Raw genomic sequence first — 18742 nt, forward strand, 5'->3', positions numbered from 1 at the left:
CGCGCGGCTGTCGGGGCTGAGGGGACACCGCGGAGCCGCGGGGACAGCGAGCCGCCCCCGGCGGGACCTGCGGAGGAGGTGCCGGGCGGGAAGGAGCCCGCGCGGGGGAGAATCCGGAGGCGGCCGCCGGCCCCGCGCGCGCGGCTTCCAGAGCTCCCGTCGCTGGTTTTCCTCACAAGACAGCGTTCTTTCCCCACTTCCACCGAGCTCAGGCCGTAAGTTACCCCAGAACTAAAAAGTTTATCCGATTTCAGCTCGCCTCGTTCTAAAGGGTCATGAAGAGCTGCCTTCACCCTTAGGGAAGGAGTGGATGTGGCACTTGGTGCTGTGGTTTACTTGACAGGGTGGTCGCCGGTCACGCTCTGGGATCATCTGGACTCGATGATCCCAGAGACCTCCAATCAAATTCATTCTCGTGATTCTGTGATAAACCAATGCAGTATAGAAGCATCGAGAGCACAGTTTTACATTTTACCACAAAGCAGAATTCAATCCTCAAATCTAGGGCTTTTAAAAACCTTCAAACACTTTACATAGAGATAATACCTGTTTTTGTACAGGGCAGTGACAGACACCCATTATACCCTTGGCCAGTTGCTGTGACAGACCTTGAACACGGGAATGGGTGATGAAGTCTCCTGTTTCACACGAAGCATAAATCCATAATTAGCAGATTATGGTTTTTTTCCCTCAGTGGTTATAAAGTTTCTCAGCTGCTTTAAATAATTCCAGTAATATCCATGGAACTGGCTGCTTTTGAGCAGTGGAGGCTCAGCTCTGACAGAGATCCATGGAAGTACACGAACATAAAGGCTAAATGAGTTACATGGGAGGTGATGCTCTGCAGGAAATTTGTCACAAACCTGTGAGCTCTGGTGTGGTACTGCTGGACTCCTTCATTAACTTCTCTTCATTAATGCACACCTTGCTGTTCGTGCTAATTGTACAATCACAGATGCTCTGAGTACACAACAGCGATCTCTGTTTAAAAAACATTGCTTCTGAAAGGAATGCTTCTTAAGGGCCTACATTATTATTCAAATTGATGCCGAGGATGATGTAAAGAAGGAAGCTGTTCAACAGCACTTCACTGATCTTTCTACAGCAACTTGTATCAGTCTCATTATGCTGTTTACACACACACAGAGCGCTGCCGTCCCATTGGTATTACACTGCTAATTGGAATTACTACTTTCAGAAAGAAAAAGTCAGTTTAAAGGCCAAAAGAGAAGCGTGGTTTTAATGTATACCACAGCATTTATTTCTTTACCGAGGTCCATTGGATTTATAATTACAAATCCATTCTAACCTGTCAAAGCATTTATCAATGTATTTAATCAATACAACACTCCTACATTGCTCTTTTGCTGTCAGGTTTCACAAATGAATACTGTCTCCACGTAATGAAAATAGACTGCATCTGGCATAAACCCACCTGAAATGACTTCTGGGAAGGTTCCAGCCAAGGATGGAGTGGCCACCTGCCTCATTCTTTCCAGCCATTCAGTGTTTCCCTATATAGGTGTGAAATTACAGGTTTGTGGCGTATGCCAAACTGAGGACTTACTCTAGAGTTTAACTGAAATGCAACTATGTGACCTTTACTTTGCAATAAACACAAGCCATAGATTTTGCAGATATTTGAGGAGAGGATCCTGGAAAGTAGGAACAAACAGAAAATCTAGTGGTAGCTATGGTTCTGGGCCTTTGTAGGTCAAAGATTCTTCTTTTTCCTTCTGTTCTTTTTTTTCTGGTTCAGCAATAGGTAAGCCGAGAATGTCTGCAACAAATATCTCTGCTGTGATTTCTGCTGGAATGTCTTCTTCAGTCAAAGCTGCTGCACCTGGAGAGCAGTAGCAACAACACAAGACACACAGCAGCAATGTCAAAATTGCTTTCCAGTAAAATTTATAAGCAGCAATAAGGGAATGAAATGTTTTTAAAGATATATGAAGGGATCATGACAAAGTGATGCTTTACTAGCTTGATACCTTATGTGTTTATATCAGGGATTAAACCTGTCAAATCTGTGTGTCTCACCTGGCAGCAGGTCCCTGCCTCAGAGGAGTCATTGGACAGCTTTAATACTTGGTCAGTTTGATGTGATTTAGGATCCTGAGGGATCCAGGGATTTCAAAATTCCCTTTGGGAGCAGCACCTTTGCTGCATGGGGCCCATTGCCAGTGACCCTAAACAGATTCTGTTCCAAACTGGTGGGGACTGGGACAGGAATTGTACAAAAATGCAGCTCCAATTACAATGGGCAATTAAACTCAGCCTCTTGGCTCAAATCAATGCTATAATTTGCTGTTCCAGGCTGGTGTGGACTGGGACATAAATTGCAGACAAATGTGGTTGTTACCAACAGCTCTGCTACAATGGGCACTGTGGCCTGGGTGAAACCAGCCCTGGGATTTCCCTGTGTGTTTCTAATTTCAGTCCCAGCCAGCAGATAAACAGCAATGTAATCTTGTCAGGCCCCAGTTATAGTTCATTGTCCATTTATTTTTAGATACACCCATGCAATTGCTGTGTGGATGAAGGACAGTCTGTAGCTCTGTGACTATTTTTGCAATCCCATCTGAGCAGTTTTGACAGCTCTCAGCCTAACAGGGTAAATGGGTTTGAAATTTAAATTATTCCATTTGGGAATTGAAACAATCCTGCTTCTGTGCTGTGTGGAATGCTAATGCTGTACCTGTGGGAGGGTGGGTGTCCAGCTCAGATCCTTCTTTCCTGGGTCTCTTGCCCAGCAGGGTGATCAGACACTCGGTCAGCTCATCCTCTGTCATCTGCTCCCCTGTACAAACAGAGCACCAGCAGCCTGTGGGTTATGGGGTCCAGAGCACAAAAACTCAAAAGCCACTCAAATTAAACTAAACAGGACAGTTCAAAAGTGGATCTGGCTTCTCTGAGATATGGACATATACACTGCCAATTGGAACACATGATCCCAACACAGGAAAATTGTTCTTCCCTATAACATTTGGGGAAAATGTCAATCAAAGGAGAAATTCTCTATGAGCAATGCTGCAGTAGCAGGGGCTTGAGCTTCTATTCCCACTGGAGAATTCCTGGCACAGACCACAGTCCATGTAGCCATTTTCATGCAAAGGAAGAGAAAGGTGGAGAAAAACCTTGATTTAGTGTCTTGAAATAACATGGACATAGCACTTGTTCCCAGCTAGTGGTTGGCTCACGCCCTGGAGCATGAGGTTATAGATCTGTTATGAAACTGCTCTAGCTGATGTACCTATTTATGGATGTTCACACCATCTGTATAAATAGCTAACCTTTCTCACACTGGTTGAATCCCTGGTTTCTGAGGATCTTTGTGGCAAGGAGCCTTGCCAAGTGATGTACTGAGTAAACCAGCATTTCTCTTTACCTGTTTTAATGCTCAGCTATACTTTTACATCAAAAGTTAGACAATAGAAGTTTGTTATTAGCACTCTGTGGCACTGGCCAGAAGCACATTAACACCCACATTTATGGTGTTCTCCCTGATTCAGCTCAGCTAAATCTTTGCAGTCTTTCACACAGGTACAGCCCAGGACCAATTTCATCCCTCCTTTCTGGTCTCCCTTTTATCAGTTTTATACTACTTTTCCAGAGCCTGGTGACTGGAAAAGAGAACAGCAATTTCAGATAAGGGCACACTGGGAGAAGGATACATTTTGCCAAGATCCATACTTATCATTTAACAGCTGAGATACCTCAGGCCAGCAGAGATTTCCAGAGCAGTAAAAGAAGCACAGCTGGGACAGGACATGTGATTATTCAATTTAAAATCTTAAGGCAGGTGGCTCCTCACGCCTGCCCTGGTTACCAGGTTCTCATTCCAGAATAATTTCTTGCTGCGGGGAAAAAGTTCTGAAATTGCAGGCAGAACTAGCAAGCATAAAACTGATATTAGAAACAAAATAACTCACCTCTGCACTGAAGCAGTGACAGGAAGTCTCCTCTGTCAATAACTTTGTCTCCCTCCTTGTTATCATAACCAAGAACCTCAAATGCTCGTTGTATGGTTTTCATTGACAAGCCGAGTGCAGGTCGATGATTTATATAAAGTTTGATAAAATCATCTAAATTGATTTTTGTCACTTCTTCTCCAGTATCTGCATACTTGCTGAATTTTACTTCATTTATCATTTCTTCAATCTAAAGATCAAGACAAGGCAGGTTGTTACATGTTTTATTTTGAAGAGCATTGGGCCAGTTTCCGATCCCGTGGATGCCAACGTCCCCAAACCGTTCATGTGTCGGTGCTTGGGTGCCATGACCCCATCCCAGGGGGAAGCTGCACTCAGCAGCTGAGGGTGGGAATGGCCAACAGTCACACACCTGCTGACATGACAATAACAAGTAAATATAGGGGTTACACACACAGAGTCATTTTGGATTTCCTCTCTCGTGACAGGCACTCGGTGACCCTGCAGGTGTTACTGCACCTTGGGCACAGCTGTGCTCCACTCTGGGACAGTGGGCAGGCAAACCACTAACCAGCCAACACACCATCTTCCATCCTTGCTCTGGGAGCACACACACGAGGGTCCCAACAGAGCCAGGATCAGAAATCTTATCCTGACTCATAAGAAATCTCATCTTCCCCTGCTCTTCCCCATGTCTGGGGCAGTTCAGGCTCTGCAGAAGCCAAACCCGAAATGTGCTCAGTGGGGCTGACACCCTGCACTGCTGGATCCCCCTCAGACAAACAGGGCAGCACTGGCTGTGCTGGATACCAGTGGTTTTCCTGAAGTCTGGTGCTGTGAGTCAGCCCAGTGGCAGCTGTGCAGATGTGTGTCCAAAAGGCAGCATCTGCTCCATGCCTTCATTGTCCCTGCAGCCCCTTCAGAGACACACGGGCAGCAGAGAGACACCAGCAGAATTCCCTGTGCCAACACGTACCAGGCCTGCTCTCCCTGGGAAGGGAAGCTGAGGCAAGACCTCCCCAGGGAGGACTTTGCATTCAGCCTTGGGCCTTTGTCCTTGTGTCACAAGTTTTTCCACTGAATGAAGCCCAGGCAAGAGGGAAATCTCAGCCTTACATTTTTCCTGTAGCGAATGTCACGCCGAGCAAGAACAGTCATTTTCACTCGGCTCTGGCTGATCTGGGATTAGGTTTTATATCAACCCCACTGAACTACAAAAGAAAAACACCAATTCCCAAAAGCTTTGCTAGTCAGCCCAAGCTGCCTTTTCTCCCTCCTGCTTTTCTTTTATTAAAACACTCTAGAGAGAGGCAAACCTTCTCTCTGGATTTATTACCGATTGTAGGTTGCCTGGTTTCACAACAGCTCAGCACCTCTGTTTCCATGCCTGAAATGCTGTTTGTATTTTAATTTGGGGAAGTGGGGGGCATTATCAGTTATTGTTCCAGAGACATTTCCCAAGGGAATATGTTCTCTGTGTCCCCAAGAGGCAAAAATTTAATAACCCAAGGAAAAGATCTGACACAGTATGAAGAGGTAACACCTCAACTTGACACCAGGGCAGGACAGACAAACGCTTGCTGGTTGTGGGGGCTCCCAAGTGAGTCAGTTTGGTGGTGGCTGTGGCAGCAGTCATGCCTCCCATGTGGTGGCTCTCCTGGCAGAGCATCCCTGGGCAGATGGGGTGGCACAGACTCCCAGCAGTGCCTCAGCAGCCTGTGGGTTGCTGTGCCATATGAACACATCTGCCCTGCAGGAAGGCTGAGGGAGCTCAGTGATGCACCTCCTCCCCTGGGGGAGCCTCTCCTGCGGTGAGGCTGGAGCTGGTGCTCAGGGGCCGTTATTCAAATCCTCTTGCTTCAGATTCAGTCATGCCAGGTTACACATGACAGATGAGGTTTGTGTACAGTACAAACTGCCTTGGAGAAACACCACACAAAGGGCAAGAAGCAGCACCCTTATTAAATCATTTCTCTCTGCTGTAACATTTTGACCCTGAGGTTGCCTTGTTGAACAGCTCTGAGCTGTCAAGCTCCAGCTTTGCTCAGCCTTCTTCTGCAGTTACCCAACTTGCTAGCAAGGAAACTTTTTTAGGAATTTTCTGCCAGATTCTGAGCACTACTATATTGATGCAGACCAGATAAAAATACATTGACAGCCAACAAATATATCCCAGAGCCATTCAGCATGGGAATAATCAGAATCTGGCCCTTGGAACACTTAGGAATTGCAATCAGTCTTGCTCTTTCTTCTTTTAATAACAACAATAAAAACAGCTGACCAACCTCTTCCTCTGATGGATAAAATCCTATTGCTCTCATTACAGAAGGAATTTCCTCCAAGGGAATATGTGTTGACACCTGTCTGGTCTCCAGTGTTTTGATACCTTGGCTGCACAGCTGCACGTAGTAAAAATAGTCCTCCATGTCCTGCCAGGGATTCAAATAAACACAGCAAATTTCAGTTACCAACAGGCACGGAAGATAAGGCTCCTTTTAGGGTTTTCTAACAGCCATATCAATGAGATTGCTGTTAAAGGGTAGCTGGACAAAACATAAAGAAATGTCAGGCCTGTGTAAATTAAAGTCCAACCAGATGTGGCCAGACGGCGTTCACCACGGTGAGATAATTACCCTGAACAATTTGCCTTCTCTGCCACCATCCAGGAGGTTGTAGAATGGGATCAGCTCCTCCCCACCCAGGAAAGCAGCAGCATCCAAGGCACTGGCAGAAGTGAAGGAAAGAAGGTACAGGAAGGGTTCATGTGAGGAGAGCTTTCGTGGTTCCTTTCTAGGCGTTGTTCACAGACACTTTCAATAAATAAAATCCCTGGGCCTCAGAATTCAGGAAAGAAAAGCACTGCCTTGAACCTTGTGCTATTTTATCATCAGCTGCACTTCTACAGCATATTTCATACCCAGGTTTTACATACAATAGCACAGTGTGGGAATTAATTGTTACTGAATGGTTCTCTTGTTTAGTGGAATGAGTACAGGGCTGGGAGCCAGGAGCTTTTCCATGGACTCGAACTTGGTGTCTGGCATTTGGCTTTTCTGCTTCCTTATAGAGACATTGAGGGAGATGAATTAGCTAGATCAGCATTTTGAACATGCAGAGAAGGCTGGGGCTTGGTGTTTGCAATAAACCACACAACTCCCTGTTCCTTGATCCAACACATTTTTCCCCAATAACTCAGGGCAATCCATTACCCGACTTCCTGCGCCGTGGAGTCGCAGGTGCAGTTTGCATTAAACCGAAAGCGCCTGAGTAGCCACCTCTTTGTTTCAATTTCATAGGCACTTGGAGTCTAAAGAATCCCTTTGGCTTGTGCAGATGTAAAAAGAAACCAAGGCTGGAAGTGCAATCATGGCATAGCCCGGCAGCCAGGCTGCAGCTTTCACACACACCTCTGCAGTGCTGCTTCCACTGGGGGTTTTTGCAAGCTTCATGCTTTTTTCATAATTAAGTTATTTGGGTATTAAACACAGCGGAGATTCACAAGATGCCAGAAGCAGCAATAAAATGATAATTAGTTCATCAAAAACTTCGCTCCAAAAACAAATTACAGAGAAATTCAATGTTGCCTGGACTCTGGCCAACCATTATAAAGAAGGATCATTTATATTCTATTGCCTTCCTTAAAATGTCGCTTATCCTGACCCCCGACTGTTTAAGCCACACAAAGTGGAAAAGAAAATAAATAAACCCATTGCTTTCCCATCCAAGTTTCCTTTGTTCTGCACATGAAGGTGAGCTGGCTTGGCACTCCTTGGGCCTTACTCAGAGCAAATGGTACCTACAAAATGTGTTCCTTGCAGGACCACCATGTGTCTTAACCACAAAGCCTTGGTCCTAGGAAGGTGAAGAGCAGTGGTGTTTCCCAGGTGCACACCTAATGGCAATCATAGGAACAAGGGCTAAAAGCCAGATCCCATAGAGTTATTGCCCAGAAACCAGGAGACACAGGAATCTGTGCTAGGAGGGTGTTGTGCAGAATTTGAAAAAAAAAAAAGCAACAAAATAGCACAGACTGAGGGAGACCATGTCTATCCTAACATGTCTATCCACACTATCCTAAGTCTGCCATGGACAAAGCTCCCTTCCCAGTCCCTGAAGTGTGAAGTGGTTCCATGGTGACCTGGCAGTTTTCATGCCATTCACAGCTGCCTTGCTCCATTTCTATGTACAAATGTATCTATTGGGCACCTGCAGCCATAAGGGGAGAGCCTGTGCCCCAAACCTGTATTGCATTGAGCAGCTTTGGTCCTTGACATGCCAAGAAACCAAAATATCTATCCTGCCTTTGCTGTGTTACCCTCCTGTCCTGTGGGAGTACATCTGGCACCACTGCCCAAGGGGTCTGGCAGAGGGAAGTCTGCAGAGGATGGTGTAAGAAACCTGGCAGGATTCATCACTGATGCTCTGGGCCAGAGCCTGGAGATCCTTCTTTGTTAAAGCAGCCTCCACTCTTCAACCACCCCATTTATTGCAGGCCATTTATTCATGTAAGCAAAGCTTTATAGGATTATGGTGGCTTGTCCTAAATCCATTCTTCAAACACAGGGGGGATTTCTCAGCAAATTCCTATTCCATTTGGAGAGCAGACACTTGCATCAGCAGCTGCCCTGTGTGCTCCTCCTGCAGCCAGTGCTGCTCCTCTGCTCCCTGCCTAACCCTGACAATTCCCCATCACTGGCCAGGCCCTCACAAGCATCACAAAATCCTCTGCCCAACTTCTTACCATTTGGGCACCATTTCCCAGACTGGAGTATTGTCCAGGCACTATGGCCAGCCCCGTGAGCTTTGCTGGCTTAATCCCTCCTACATCACAGAGAGGGGAGCAAAACCCCTAAAAATACATCCCTCCTGTTTCAGCTGCCACCCCACATAGCTTGGGGCCCAATGGGTTGGCCAAGCAGCTGTGGAAAGCAGTAACAAGATTACTTTTCCCTTCCATAACTCACTGTAGGTTGACCTTCCATTTCATGAACGTGCGCTCCCTGCCCCCGGCTGTGAAGACGTAGCGGCCGTCGTGGGAGACGGCAAAGTCAGCGGCACCGTCCGGGTGGCAAATGAAGGCCGAGGACTTGTGGGGGTTGCCATCAACAGGCAGCATCTGCAACCCCACCTGTAAAAGGGAATAGAGAGTCTGGGAGGGCTGGGGGTCCCGCTGGGGCAGTGCCACATCCCCTTCCCCAGGAGCTTGCTCAGCTCTCAGGCAGGAGCAGCCTGCACGTGGTGGTTTCGTCTTCAAGGAAATTCCCAAGGCCCATCAGCTCTGCAAGGGGGGGCTCTTGTACAGCTGGGCAGGTGGGGCTCCATACCTTGTCCTTTGTAATGTACACCAGGTAGTGTTGCTGGGGGTCTGCAGAGCTTGTCCTAGGGAGGATTTGTATCTTCTCCAAGGGGGAGCCATAGGTTGGTCCCAAAAGGGTCTTTCTAAAGGCAAACAAGGTATTTATCCACTCTAGGCCACCCAAAACATTTTTCCCCTCTGAACAGCTGTTGTGTGGAAGGTTGGGTAGATATGGGAGGTGTGCAGAGGCTTTGTGCTACTGGCTGAGAGAACAGGATAGGACAGGGTCCCTGGCTAGAAGGGACCACACTGGGGCTCAGAAATTTATTTAGTGCTCAGGGATTTTTGGTCTTTGCTCTTGTGGACTCCAATCTCTTTATCTGATGTCTAACTGCTACATCTCAGGTTTAACATAGTGAGCAGACCAAGATTCACCTGCAGCCATAACCATGCTAAATGACACATCAGTGAACAGCAGAGTGGTTGAGAATAAGAATGGAGTGACCTGAGGGCTCTAGAGCCATCCCAGGATCTGTGTCACAGATGGAAAATCACATGCTCATGGGTGGGAGTATGGTGGTCATTAGACCAAGGAGAACACAGGGTCAGGAGAAGGCTCCCAGGCAATGGCAGGCCTGAATCAATCCTCTACCTGCACACTTTGGTTGTTGAGTTGTAGAGCTTCATTTTGTAGCAGTTGTTGGCAGTGAGGAAAAAGGACTCAGTGCTGAGCTGTGGGTACCAGGTCAAGCAGAGGGGCACTGCAACCTGCTCCAGCCTGTCCCTGTGTGTGACCACCAAGTGGTCCTTGATGCTGCTGTTCAGGTCATATTCAACCTGGAGGGAAGACAAGGAAACACAGCAACTCCCCTGTGGTCTACCCTGCGCCCTTGACCTTGTGGATTCACTGAATTTGCATCTCCTGGAGAAGCCACAATAGGAGAGCCTCAGCATCAAGACCAGGCTGAGAAACAACCCCCAGCAACAGAGCTGGTAGGGAGAAGGTTGGGAGCCATGGAACCAAACATGGAGTCTCCTTTGATGGCCTTGTCCAGCCCCACCCCTTAACCACAAATCTTCACTGTCCTTTAAAGTTTTGCATCAACCCACCAGCTGCCGGTCCTCCCCGAGGCTCAGGAGCCTGGGCTCGTGGCTGTCTGGGTGGACCCCAAAGAGGATGCCCCGGATGGGTTTGTAGTGGGACACCAGCCCTGCCAGGTGCTCCCAGCATCTGCTCTCCTTCTGCAGGACTCTCTTGTAAACAGTCACTGAAAAAGTCTCATCCTGCAACAGCAGCACAAAGGTCAAAGAGGGAAATCTTTTTCTTTGTACAGATCATCATCAGTTGCTACAAACTCTGAGCCAAACTGCTTCAATGCTGCCTCAGTACTTGTACAGCAAGACCTGGGACTGAGGGAGCAGAGCATCAGCCAGGAGGAAATTCCTGCTCCAGCTCCTTCTTCAGATGGATGCAGAGCTAAGCCTTGTCACTAAATTTAGGGACTGGGCGGTCTGCGGAGCCGCTGTGACTGGTGATGTTTTTACAGAATGACTCTTCAAACCAGGAAAAGCATTTTGGAGTCAGGAAGCCCCAGGGGAGGAACAGTCCTCTGCCCTGCTCGCTCTGCATTTCAGAGTCACCATGCTCCAGGGGAGGGATGGCCCTCTGCCCTGCTGCTCTGTGCCTGCAGGACGGACGGCAATTCCCAGCCCCTCCCAAAGTTGCCCCGCCAGCAGCGCGTGTAAATCACCGAGCGGAAAAAACAAGCGTACAGCGGTTGCAAGGTACTTGGAATCGTGAGAGAAGCCGATGTGAGTCACGGGACCTTGCGAGCACTGGAATTCCTCGCAGATGGACTGAAGGGAAATTGCATCAAGGATGTAAACGCTTCCATCAGTAAAACCAGCGGCCAGCAAATGACCTGGAAAGCAGAAGCAGACCAGAAACCTCTCACGCACCATCACTCCTCCCGGGAAGGCCAGTGCTTGGCACTTGGTCAGCTCACAGGGCTGGGATACCTTCAGGATCATAGCATAAGCACTGGATTCCAGCCTCAGTGAATATCCTGCTGACGAGGTACTGGGTCTGCTTGTAGTCCCACACCTTCAGCAGCCCACAGTGACTCCCCACAGCCACCAGTGGCTCCTGAGGGTGGCAGGCAATGGCATTCACAGCTTTCTTCGCCTCTGTCATGATTCTTCCGAAGTTTGTGCTGTCTGTTGCAACATGGAACATGGTTGCATCAGAGGTTGAAAGGATAAAGTTCCTGTTTAGCGTGAGAGAAACAGAATTCGATGAATCAGAGTAACTGGCTCATGTCCCTGCAAGCTATATTACACATCAGTCTCTTTTTGGCAAGTTAGTTGGACAATCACTTATATTTTGGGATACACAGTATGCAAACGCTCCTTGACCTGGAAGGCAAGTGACACTTTGTATTCATGACCTGGGAAATGGCCAGGGGAAAACACTGGAGCCAGTTCCATTTTCTACTTGGCTGGGCAAGCCAGAAGATGAATGACATCTGGGGAGCTCCTGCCTTTGCAAGTCACTGGTGTGTGAGATGGACAAGTGAGCAATTGGAGATACTCTGCATGGCCTTTCTACGTGTCCCCATGCCACCACTGTCAGTGGCTCCACGTTGACCATGCTGCCATGGCCAAGGCCACAGGGCAGTTTCAGTCCCTGTCTGCTCACTTGGCCACGCTGAGCAGCACAGCAGAGAGGTTTCACTGTGTGACTGGTGATGTGTGAAGCAGACAGCAGGATAATTAGTCATTTTACAGCACAAACATGTACAGCTTTAGTCTGCCTGATTGAGAGTCTGGAGCCAGTAAAAGGGACAAGAGAGGATCTCACAGAAATCCCAGAGTGGTTTGAGTAGGAAGGGACCTTAAAGATCATCTTGTATTGACACCTTTCACTAGACCAGGTTACTCCAAGCCCCATCCAACCTGGCCTTGAACAATTCCAGGCATGGAGCATCCACTGCTTTACTGTGCCAGAACAACCTGTGCCAGGACATCACCACCCTCACAGTGAGGAATTTCTTCCTATATCCCATCTAACCCTGCCCTCTGTCAATTTTAGCCATTTTCCCTTTGTCCAAAGTCTCTCTCTGGCTGTTTTGGAGCCCTTGAGGCACTGGAAGGTGCTATAAGTTCTCCTTGGAGCCTTCTCCAGGCTGAGTCTGCACAGACAGACACATGGGGAAGCACAGCCTCTTTGCCAGCTGTTCCATCACTGCCACCAGTTTGTGCACATCTGGCCCAGGCACTGAGGGACTCTGCACCCCCTGCGTGCCTGAGCTGGGCTCTCCAGCCATTGCTAATCCCAGCAGCCTCTGGGATGAGCTCAGACCTTCCCTTTCCCTTTGGGAAACCAAACCATCCCCCAGGACTGCTCCAGGCTGGAGAAGAATCTGTCCCACATGGCTCACTGGAAAACACGCATGGCTAAGAACAGACATTGCCAGGAAAGCCTTAACAGCAGTGAGAGGCATGTGGTTTGCAGGCTGGATGGAGCCACACAGCAGCTTCATCTGGCTGCAGGCTCCCTGTAAATCCTCAGGCACAGCTGTGTCACACAGAGGGACAGAGAGGGGCTGGTGACCAGTCAGTGTGGTACTGCCCTGTGCCGGTGCCATGGCCCCGATTAGCTTGCCAAGCCATGAGAAAATTCAACTGGATCCAGCCATGCCTGGGAAGGGTTTAAGGGGGGATTAAGGGGCCCAGTGAGAGCTGGAGGCTCAGCATTAGCACTGCCTGGTGTGCTGGGTACATGACAGAGAAGCTGATCATCACTGTGCCTGCACAACGCTGTGTCTGCACCAAGGCATCACCTGGAGCTCAGTCTGGGGTGTGCTGGAGCCCAGCCACACTCCCTCCCTGTCCTGCTCAGGAGCCTGGATGTGCTGGAGCTCACTCACACTCCCTCCCTGTCCTGCCCAGGGGCCTGGGCACAGCGCTAAGTCCTGCTCCAGGCCAGGCAGAAGCTCATGGAGCATCTCTCACTGAGCACCTCCCCAGCTTTCAGCTGCAAGGCAAACACAGGAGACTTGGGTTGGTAAAGAGACACTCACCTGGTGAGAAAGGGCTGCCTGCTGCTTGGGAGGGCACCGGGAACATCCCGAAGGATTGTGGAGAAGGAGATGGACTGGATGGGACCCACTTTGTCGTGGCTGTAGATGGTGAGGAGCCGCAGCTGCCCATCGTAGAATTTAACCTGCCCGTTCACATCTCCTGTGACTATATAGCTGTAGGGAAGGGAGAGTTATTAACCAACACACTGACAACTCCCAAATATTTCATGGAGAGCATCCTTGGGTGGAAGCAAATCTCTTCCCCATTTCCCTGCACAAGCACACGAGCAGAGCCCTGCACAGATGTGCAGGAGAAAGCCAGGGTTGTGCAGAAACCAGCGGTGACCCTGCCGTGTCCCTGCCGTGTCCCCAAGGCTGTCGCGGCTTTTGGTGGCTGTCTGCTCCCTCTGCCGGTAGCGGCCAGGAGGCTGAGCCACTGCCTGAGCTATCCCAGGGGAGCTGGCATCGCATCACCACGACTTTTCAACCTCATTTCCACCCCCAGACAAGTCCATTGCTGGAAAATTACTCATAAACCAGCAGCACTTTCCTGCACGAGTGACCACGCTGCCAAGTGATTAAAACTGCAACATTATCTCTGCAACTCCTACAGCTGAGCTATCTGAGGATTGTGCCTACAGCTACTGGAAAGGGCTGTCCCATTACCTGTCCAACACCTGGAGCACGGTAAGGCTCTCCTCCTGCATTGTCACCACCTTGGTGGCTGTCACTCCGTGGGGTTTGGGCAGCCGCTCCTCGGGGAGGGTGCGGGGCTCGTGCATGTCCCACACCACCAACTTCCCGGCCGACGTGCCCGTCAGAGCTTGGGTGTTGTTAAAGTGGAAAACTGACTGGCTGAACTGTCCCACCACACACTTGAAGGTCTGTGGAGACAGCAGCCAGGCTGTGCTTTCATACCAGAGCTAGATCTGCCCTCCTCAAGCCCTGCTTGGGCTCAGTTTGGGCAAACCTGGCTTGTCCCTGTCTGAGGGGGACAGGCTGGGGCCATGGCCACTGGTTTTGTGTAAGGGGATGGGGAGGGACAGTGCTGCTGCCAAGCAGGAAAGCCAGGGGGTGACATGCTGTGGTCCCTCCCTGCTGTGCTCACCTCGTTGACCAGGAATGGTGCCCCATACTGCAGACCAGAGTCATCCTGGGGAAAGCAGAGAAAACATCCAGAACAGGGATTTTGGAACCAAGCTCTGCAGTGCCAGCATGGCCCTCCCCACCACATCGGCACTGGCCCCACACTGTGGTGGCCAAAGCAGCAAAGGCTCCAAGGGCCTCCAGAGAGCACAAAACATCCTCTCCTTCCACCTGTGCTTCTTTCCAAAAGCTGCTGAATGGCACAAGGCCCATGGGAAAGCAGGAGTGGGAGAGTGAAGAGCATCCCTGCCACAGCTGGGCCTGGCCAGTGTGGGAGGGGAGGGAGTGTGATATCTGGCACTTTGGGATCTGGCAAGGGCAGGGAGCAGGGAAGGGACAGATCTGCAGAGTGACCCCAGCTGTGGGCAGACACCCAGCCCCTGAGCTCCCCTGCCACCAGAAACACAACTTCCCATGTCCCTACTTACCCACAGGTAAAATATCACCTGGCTTTTGCTGTTGCTGACAAACTCATGGGGATTCTGAGGGTTAAAAATGACATAATCCTGGAATTCAAAGAATTGCATTAGCACCAAGCTGAGCAATGCTTTCTGCTTATTCTTCCATCCAAAACCACTGCTTTTAGCCAAAACCACCTCACCAGCTGCACTGAACTTAAATCAGAGGACACTCCTTGCCTGTCAGGCACTAGAGGAATAGGGATGAACCCTTGGGATGCTCTGCTGGATCAAGGTGCCCCAGAGGTGTGATCCTGCCTCCCATGGAGGTACTGAGGGGAGCAGGTGAGGATGGGGGTGCCCAGCCCAGCTCTGGCCCCCTTGGCATGGTCACTGACCTGGTAGCCAAACTCAGGGTCCAGCTCTGTGCTGCACGTGGGTTCCCCTGTGAGCCAAGTCCATCTCCAAACACAAACTTTCTGAAAGAGAAGGGGAGAAGAATACAAGGAATGCTCCCATGGCTCTGTGGAGGTTTGGGGAGCCAGGTGAATCCCATTCCCCACTGCAGGGGATGGTGGAGCAGGGTAAAACCCAGCACAGCCTGGCAGCAGAAAGCTTAATTTCAGGAAATAATGCTAGAAATGGCTTAGATGAAAGTGATGAAGTCAGAAGCTTTTATCCCAAATTAAGATCCATTTTCTCAACTCTGCAGCCTTCACTTTAATGAAATCCAGGTCTGTCTTCTACTGGCTCAGCAAAAACAAAGCATCACTGCAAACTCTCTCTCCCCATGTGAATCCCCACCTCCCCTGTGCTGCACTGCAAACAACTCCCAGCTCTCTATCCTGCAAAGCTGTGAAAGAGGAGATATTGTCTTACCTGCACAGCAGCAGCACTAATGGTCACCAAATACTTGGCATCCTGGGAAATGGCGATGGCACAGAGCCCGTCCTCAGGGTGGCTCTGGAAGATGGTGCGCACGGGAACCCTGCGGAGCAGAGATCCCATGGCTGCTCCTGGCAGCACTGGGGGTGCCAGGCAGTCCCTTGGCAAAGCCTGTGGCGCAGCCCACCCACCCTGCTCTGTGTGGAAGAGGGGATGGAGGGAGGCTGCAAACACTTGTGCTGCCACAGGCTGGGGCTCAATGTGCTCTCCATCCCTTCCTCACAAGTAAATGGCACTGGGGAACAACTCACCAGGGATCTTTGAAGATCCTACAGCATGGAGATGTGATGTACTCAGTCTGGGGGAGCTCAGCCCCATCTCAGTGTCCCACAAGTGTGGGGGATACAAGGACAGCAAAGGACTTGGTTTGGTTTTGGGTCCTTTGCTGTTTTTTAGTCTGTCCCCTGTGTTTTCTCATTTTATTCTCAGCTGAGACTGTGGTCAGTCCTGAGTGATTTACTGGGCACAGGGAATTTCCAAAAGAGGAGGTTCCTGGGAGCTTACCCAGAGTAGGAGTCCCACACGATGATCATTGCATCTGGTCCTTGGTCAGCAGTCGCAACCCAGCGTTTGTCTTCACTCACACACAGGCAGGAGATGACATTTGTGTGGCCCTGGGGGAGAAAAGCAGCAAAATGCCTTGGAGGCTGCAAACCTGGGGCTGTTCTGTTCCTACCTTTTGTATGGGCTGCTCCTGGGTTTGGCTATAGGTGACCCCTGAGCACAGGGTACCAGAGAGATGGAGGGAGGGAGTTCAGGAGAAGGGGAGGAGGAGGAGGGAGATGCTCAGCTGTGCCAGACCTGCAGGTGGGACTGCCTGTTCTGCAGGATGTCGTGGATGACCACAGTGTGGGAGGAGACATACAGGAGCACCCGGTGCTCCCCGTCCATCAGGCTGTGCACGGCCAGGCTGCTGTTGTAGCCAAACACCCAGGACAGGTCCTGCAGGGAAGAGACAGCTCCTGGCCCTCAGCTGCTGGGGCAAAAAAGGCACACGAGGTCTGTGGGGTGATGGAGGAGAGCAGGGCAGGAGTGCTGGGTGCCATGGGGAGCACCCTGGTGGCACTGTGCCCGTTGTACTCACAAGGGGGTAGAAGCTGCTGTCCCTGTTCTTCCGGAACAGCATCCCCGGCGTGGCTGCCCACACCATGCTGGCAGAGCCTTTGTGCCGGGTGTGCTTCTCCCTGTAGCCTGAGAGAGAGCTGCACATGGCTCCCTGGCACTAAGACAGTGCTGGGGTGGGTCAGGGACATCCAGGCTTGATGTCACAGCAGTGCCTTCCCCAGGGCGCCCTGGCTCCCAGCCCGGGTGCTGGGCATGTCTGAGATCCCCATACCTAAAGGAGATGACCGGGGACAGAATGGTGACTCTTCATTTTCCTCTGATGCTCTTTTCTTCTCCCTGGCAGCAGCAAGGGCAGCCTTGAAAAGGAGGAGAGGTTTTGGTGAGTGCTGTATGGGGACTGCCCTGTGGCTACCGGGTATGAGCCCCAGCATGTCTCAGATCCCAAGGGCTCTGTTTCCCGTGGGATCTACCCCAGACCCTGTCTCAAACAGGCCTTTCCATGGTGCTGCCCTCACCTCATCAGGCTGCACATCCCGGGACATCTCTCTGGGCTCACTGCTGCTCCTCCCTCAGTGGGTTACTCCAGTGTAACTCCACACGGACCATCCATCCACAGCTTCACCCTCCTCCCAGGGAGCTGGGGTGTGGAGATGCTCTGAAATACTTCCCCACACACACTCTCCCAGATTTGGCTCCACAGCAACCTGGAATTGGGCACAGCAGGAGAAAAGGGCACCTGTGAAGCTGGGAATGGGTCCCAGAGCCCCTTCTCAGCTCCCACACTGGGCACAAACCAGCCCAGTCCAGCGATTATTGCAGCTGAGCTCAGGCTCCCTCCCTCGGTTGCCCGGGCATGGAAATTTCCCTTTCGGATGGGTTTTATCACAGTCCTGTGAGCACAGAGCTGCTCCTGAGCGGCAGCTACTTCATCTCCGGCTTCACGAGTCTGGATTTGAGCCAACACCGAACCCTTGTGCACAGAAAACTTTTACGGGAGGGGAAAGAGGCCCTGGGAAAACCTCCCCGGGCCTCGGCAGGCGGGACAGGAGCTCAGGAGCGGCCGCCGGTCTCACCGCGCTCGCACGGAGCCGTTCCCGAGACCCCTCCAGGCTTCGGTGCCTCCCGCTGTCCCGAGGGACCCTCCGGAGACCCTCCCGAGGACCCCCGGCTCACCGACACCGCGATCCCCGCGTCTCCGCCTCTGCGACCGCCGTTCCCAGGCAACGGCTGCACCGGCTGCGCCACCGGCTGCACCGGGAAACGGGGGGAGAACCCTCCTCATCCTCACCGGCTGCACCGGGAAACGGGGGGGAACCTCCTCATCCTCACCGGCTGCACCGGGAAACGTCGGGACAGTGGGGGGGAACCCTCCTCATCCTCCCCAGGTGCCAGTAAAAGGCAGCGCTGGCCCCGGCCCAAAGCAGGCACCCGGAGGAGGGAACATTCAGCCCTTCACGCTGCCCAAGCCCAAATCCCGCTCCTGGCTGTCACAAAGCCCCTCTTGGCATCGCCGCAGCCATTCAGGACCGAACCCTCACCCTGCCCGAGGAATGGGACAGGGGATCTTTACCCGATGCCCCCCACAAGGAGTTGCAGACAGCTCTGCTCCAGTGGCTTCCCTGAGCAGGACAAGCAGAGTCAAAGTGAGAAAAATCATCCCCCAATCCCTGCCAGTCCCCCACGGTCCCCAGGCACTTGCACAGGGCAGCCACTCCCAGGGCTCACTCCAGGCTCTCACTGCACCCCTGCAGATCATCAGCTCCAAACGCTCCCAGCTGTTGACCTCAGCCTTGCTGTTAAGCTCAAATAATAACAATTTCTAAAGTTAATTTGTTTTTCCTTCTGCCCAGAAAGAGCCTCACACCCTGCTGGGAGCGG

The 18742-nt window shown here is 51.1% G+C and overlaps 1 protein-coding gene across 1 annotated transcript; it reads right to left on the minus strand.

Annotated features, from left to right (window-relative positions):
- Positions 1 to 1255: 1255 nt before the first annotated feature.
- Positions 1256 to 18068, minus strand: CFAP251 (cilia and flagella associated protein 251). The gene is made up of 23 exons (XM_054288796.1): positions 18038 to 18068; positions 17380 to 17568; positions 17136 to 17220; positions 16884 to 16990; positions 16601 to 16741; positions 16304 to 16413; positions 15734 to 15842; positions 15253 to 15333; positions 14885 to 14962; positions 14419 to 14463; positions 13977 to 14194; positions 13311 to 13484; positions 11248 to 11495; positions 11002 to 11150; positions 10339 to 10512; positions 9881 to 10065; positions 9257 to 9371; positions 8897 to 9060; positions 6566 to 6656; positions 6218 to 6361; positions 3933 to 4161; positions 2699 to 2800; positions 1256 to 1843 (listed from the first exon to the last, which is right to left on the minus strand). Exons 2-23 carry the CDS (start codon positions 17404 to 17406, stop codon positions 1692 to 1694), a joined length of 2928 nt encoding a protein of 975 aa, XP_054144771.1. The 5' UTR covers positions 17407 to 17568; positions 18038 to 18068; the 3' UTR covers positions 1256 to 1691.
- Between the last annotated feature and the right edge of the window lie 674 nt (positions 18069 to 18742).

This window comes from Melozone crissalis, unplaced genomic scaffold (assembly GCF_028551555.1).
Source record: "Melozone crissalis strain CALT ecotype California unplaced genomic scaffold, PUWL_Pcris_2 ptg000063l_1, whole genome shotgun sequence".
NCBI lineage: Eukaryota > Metazoa > Chordata > Aves > Passeriformes > Passerellidae > Melozone > Melozone crissalis.

What these genes read in the sequence shown, in the direction of transcription:
- CFAP251 (XM_054288796.1), bottom strand. Translation starts at nt 17,406, where the DNA reads ATGTCCCGGGATGTGCAGCCTGATGAG. An exon ending in AGGTGATATTTTACCTGTGG is followed by an intron (nt 14,464 to 14,884) that starts GTAAGTAGGGAC and finishes TGCTTTCCCCAG; the next exon opens with GATGACTCTGGTCTGCAGTA. An exon ending in AGGCAGCCCTTTCTCACCAG is followed by an intron (nt 11,496 to 13,310) that starts GTGAGTGTCTCT and finishes CACGCTAAACAG; the next exon opens with GAACTTTATCCTTTCAACCT.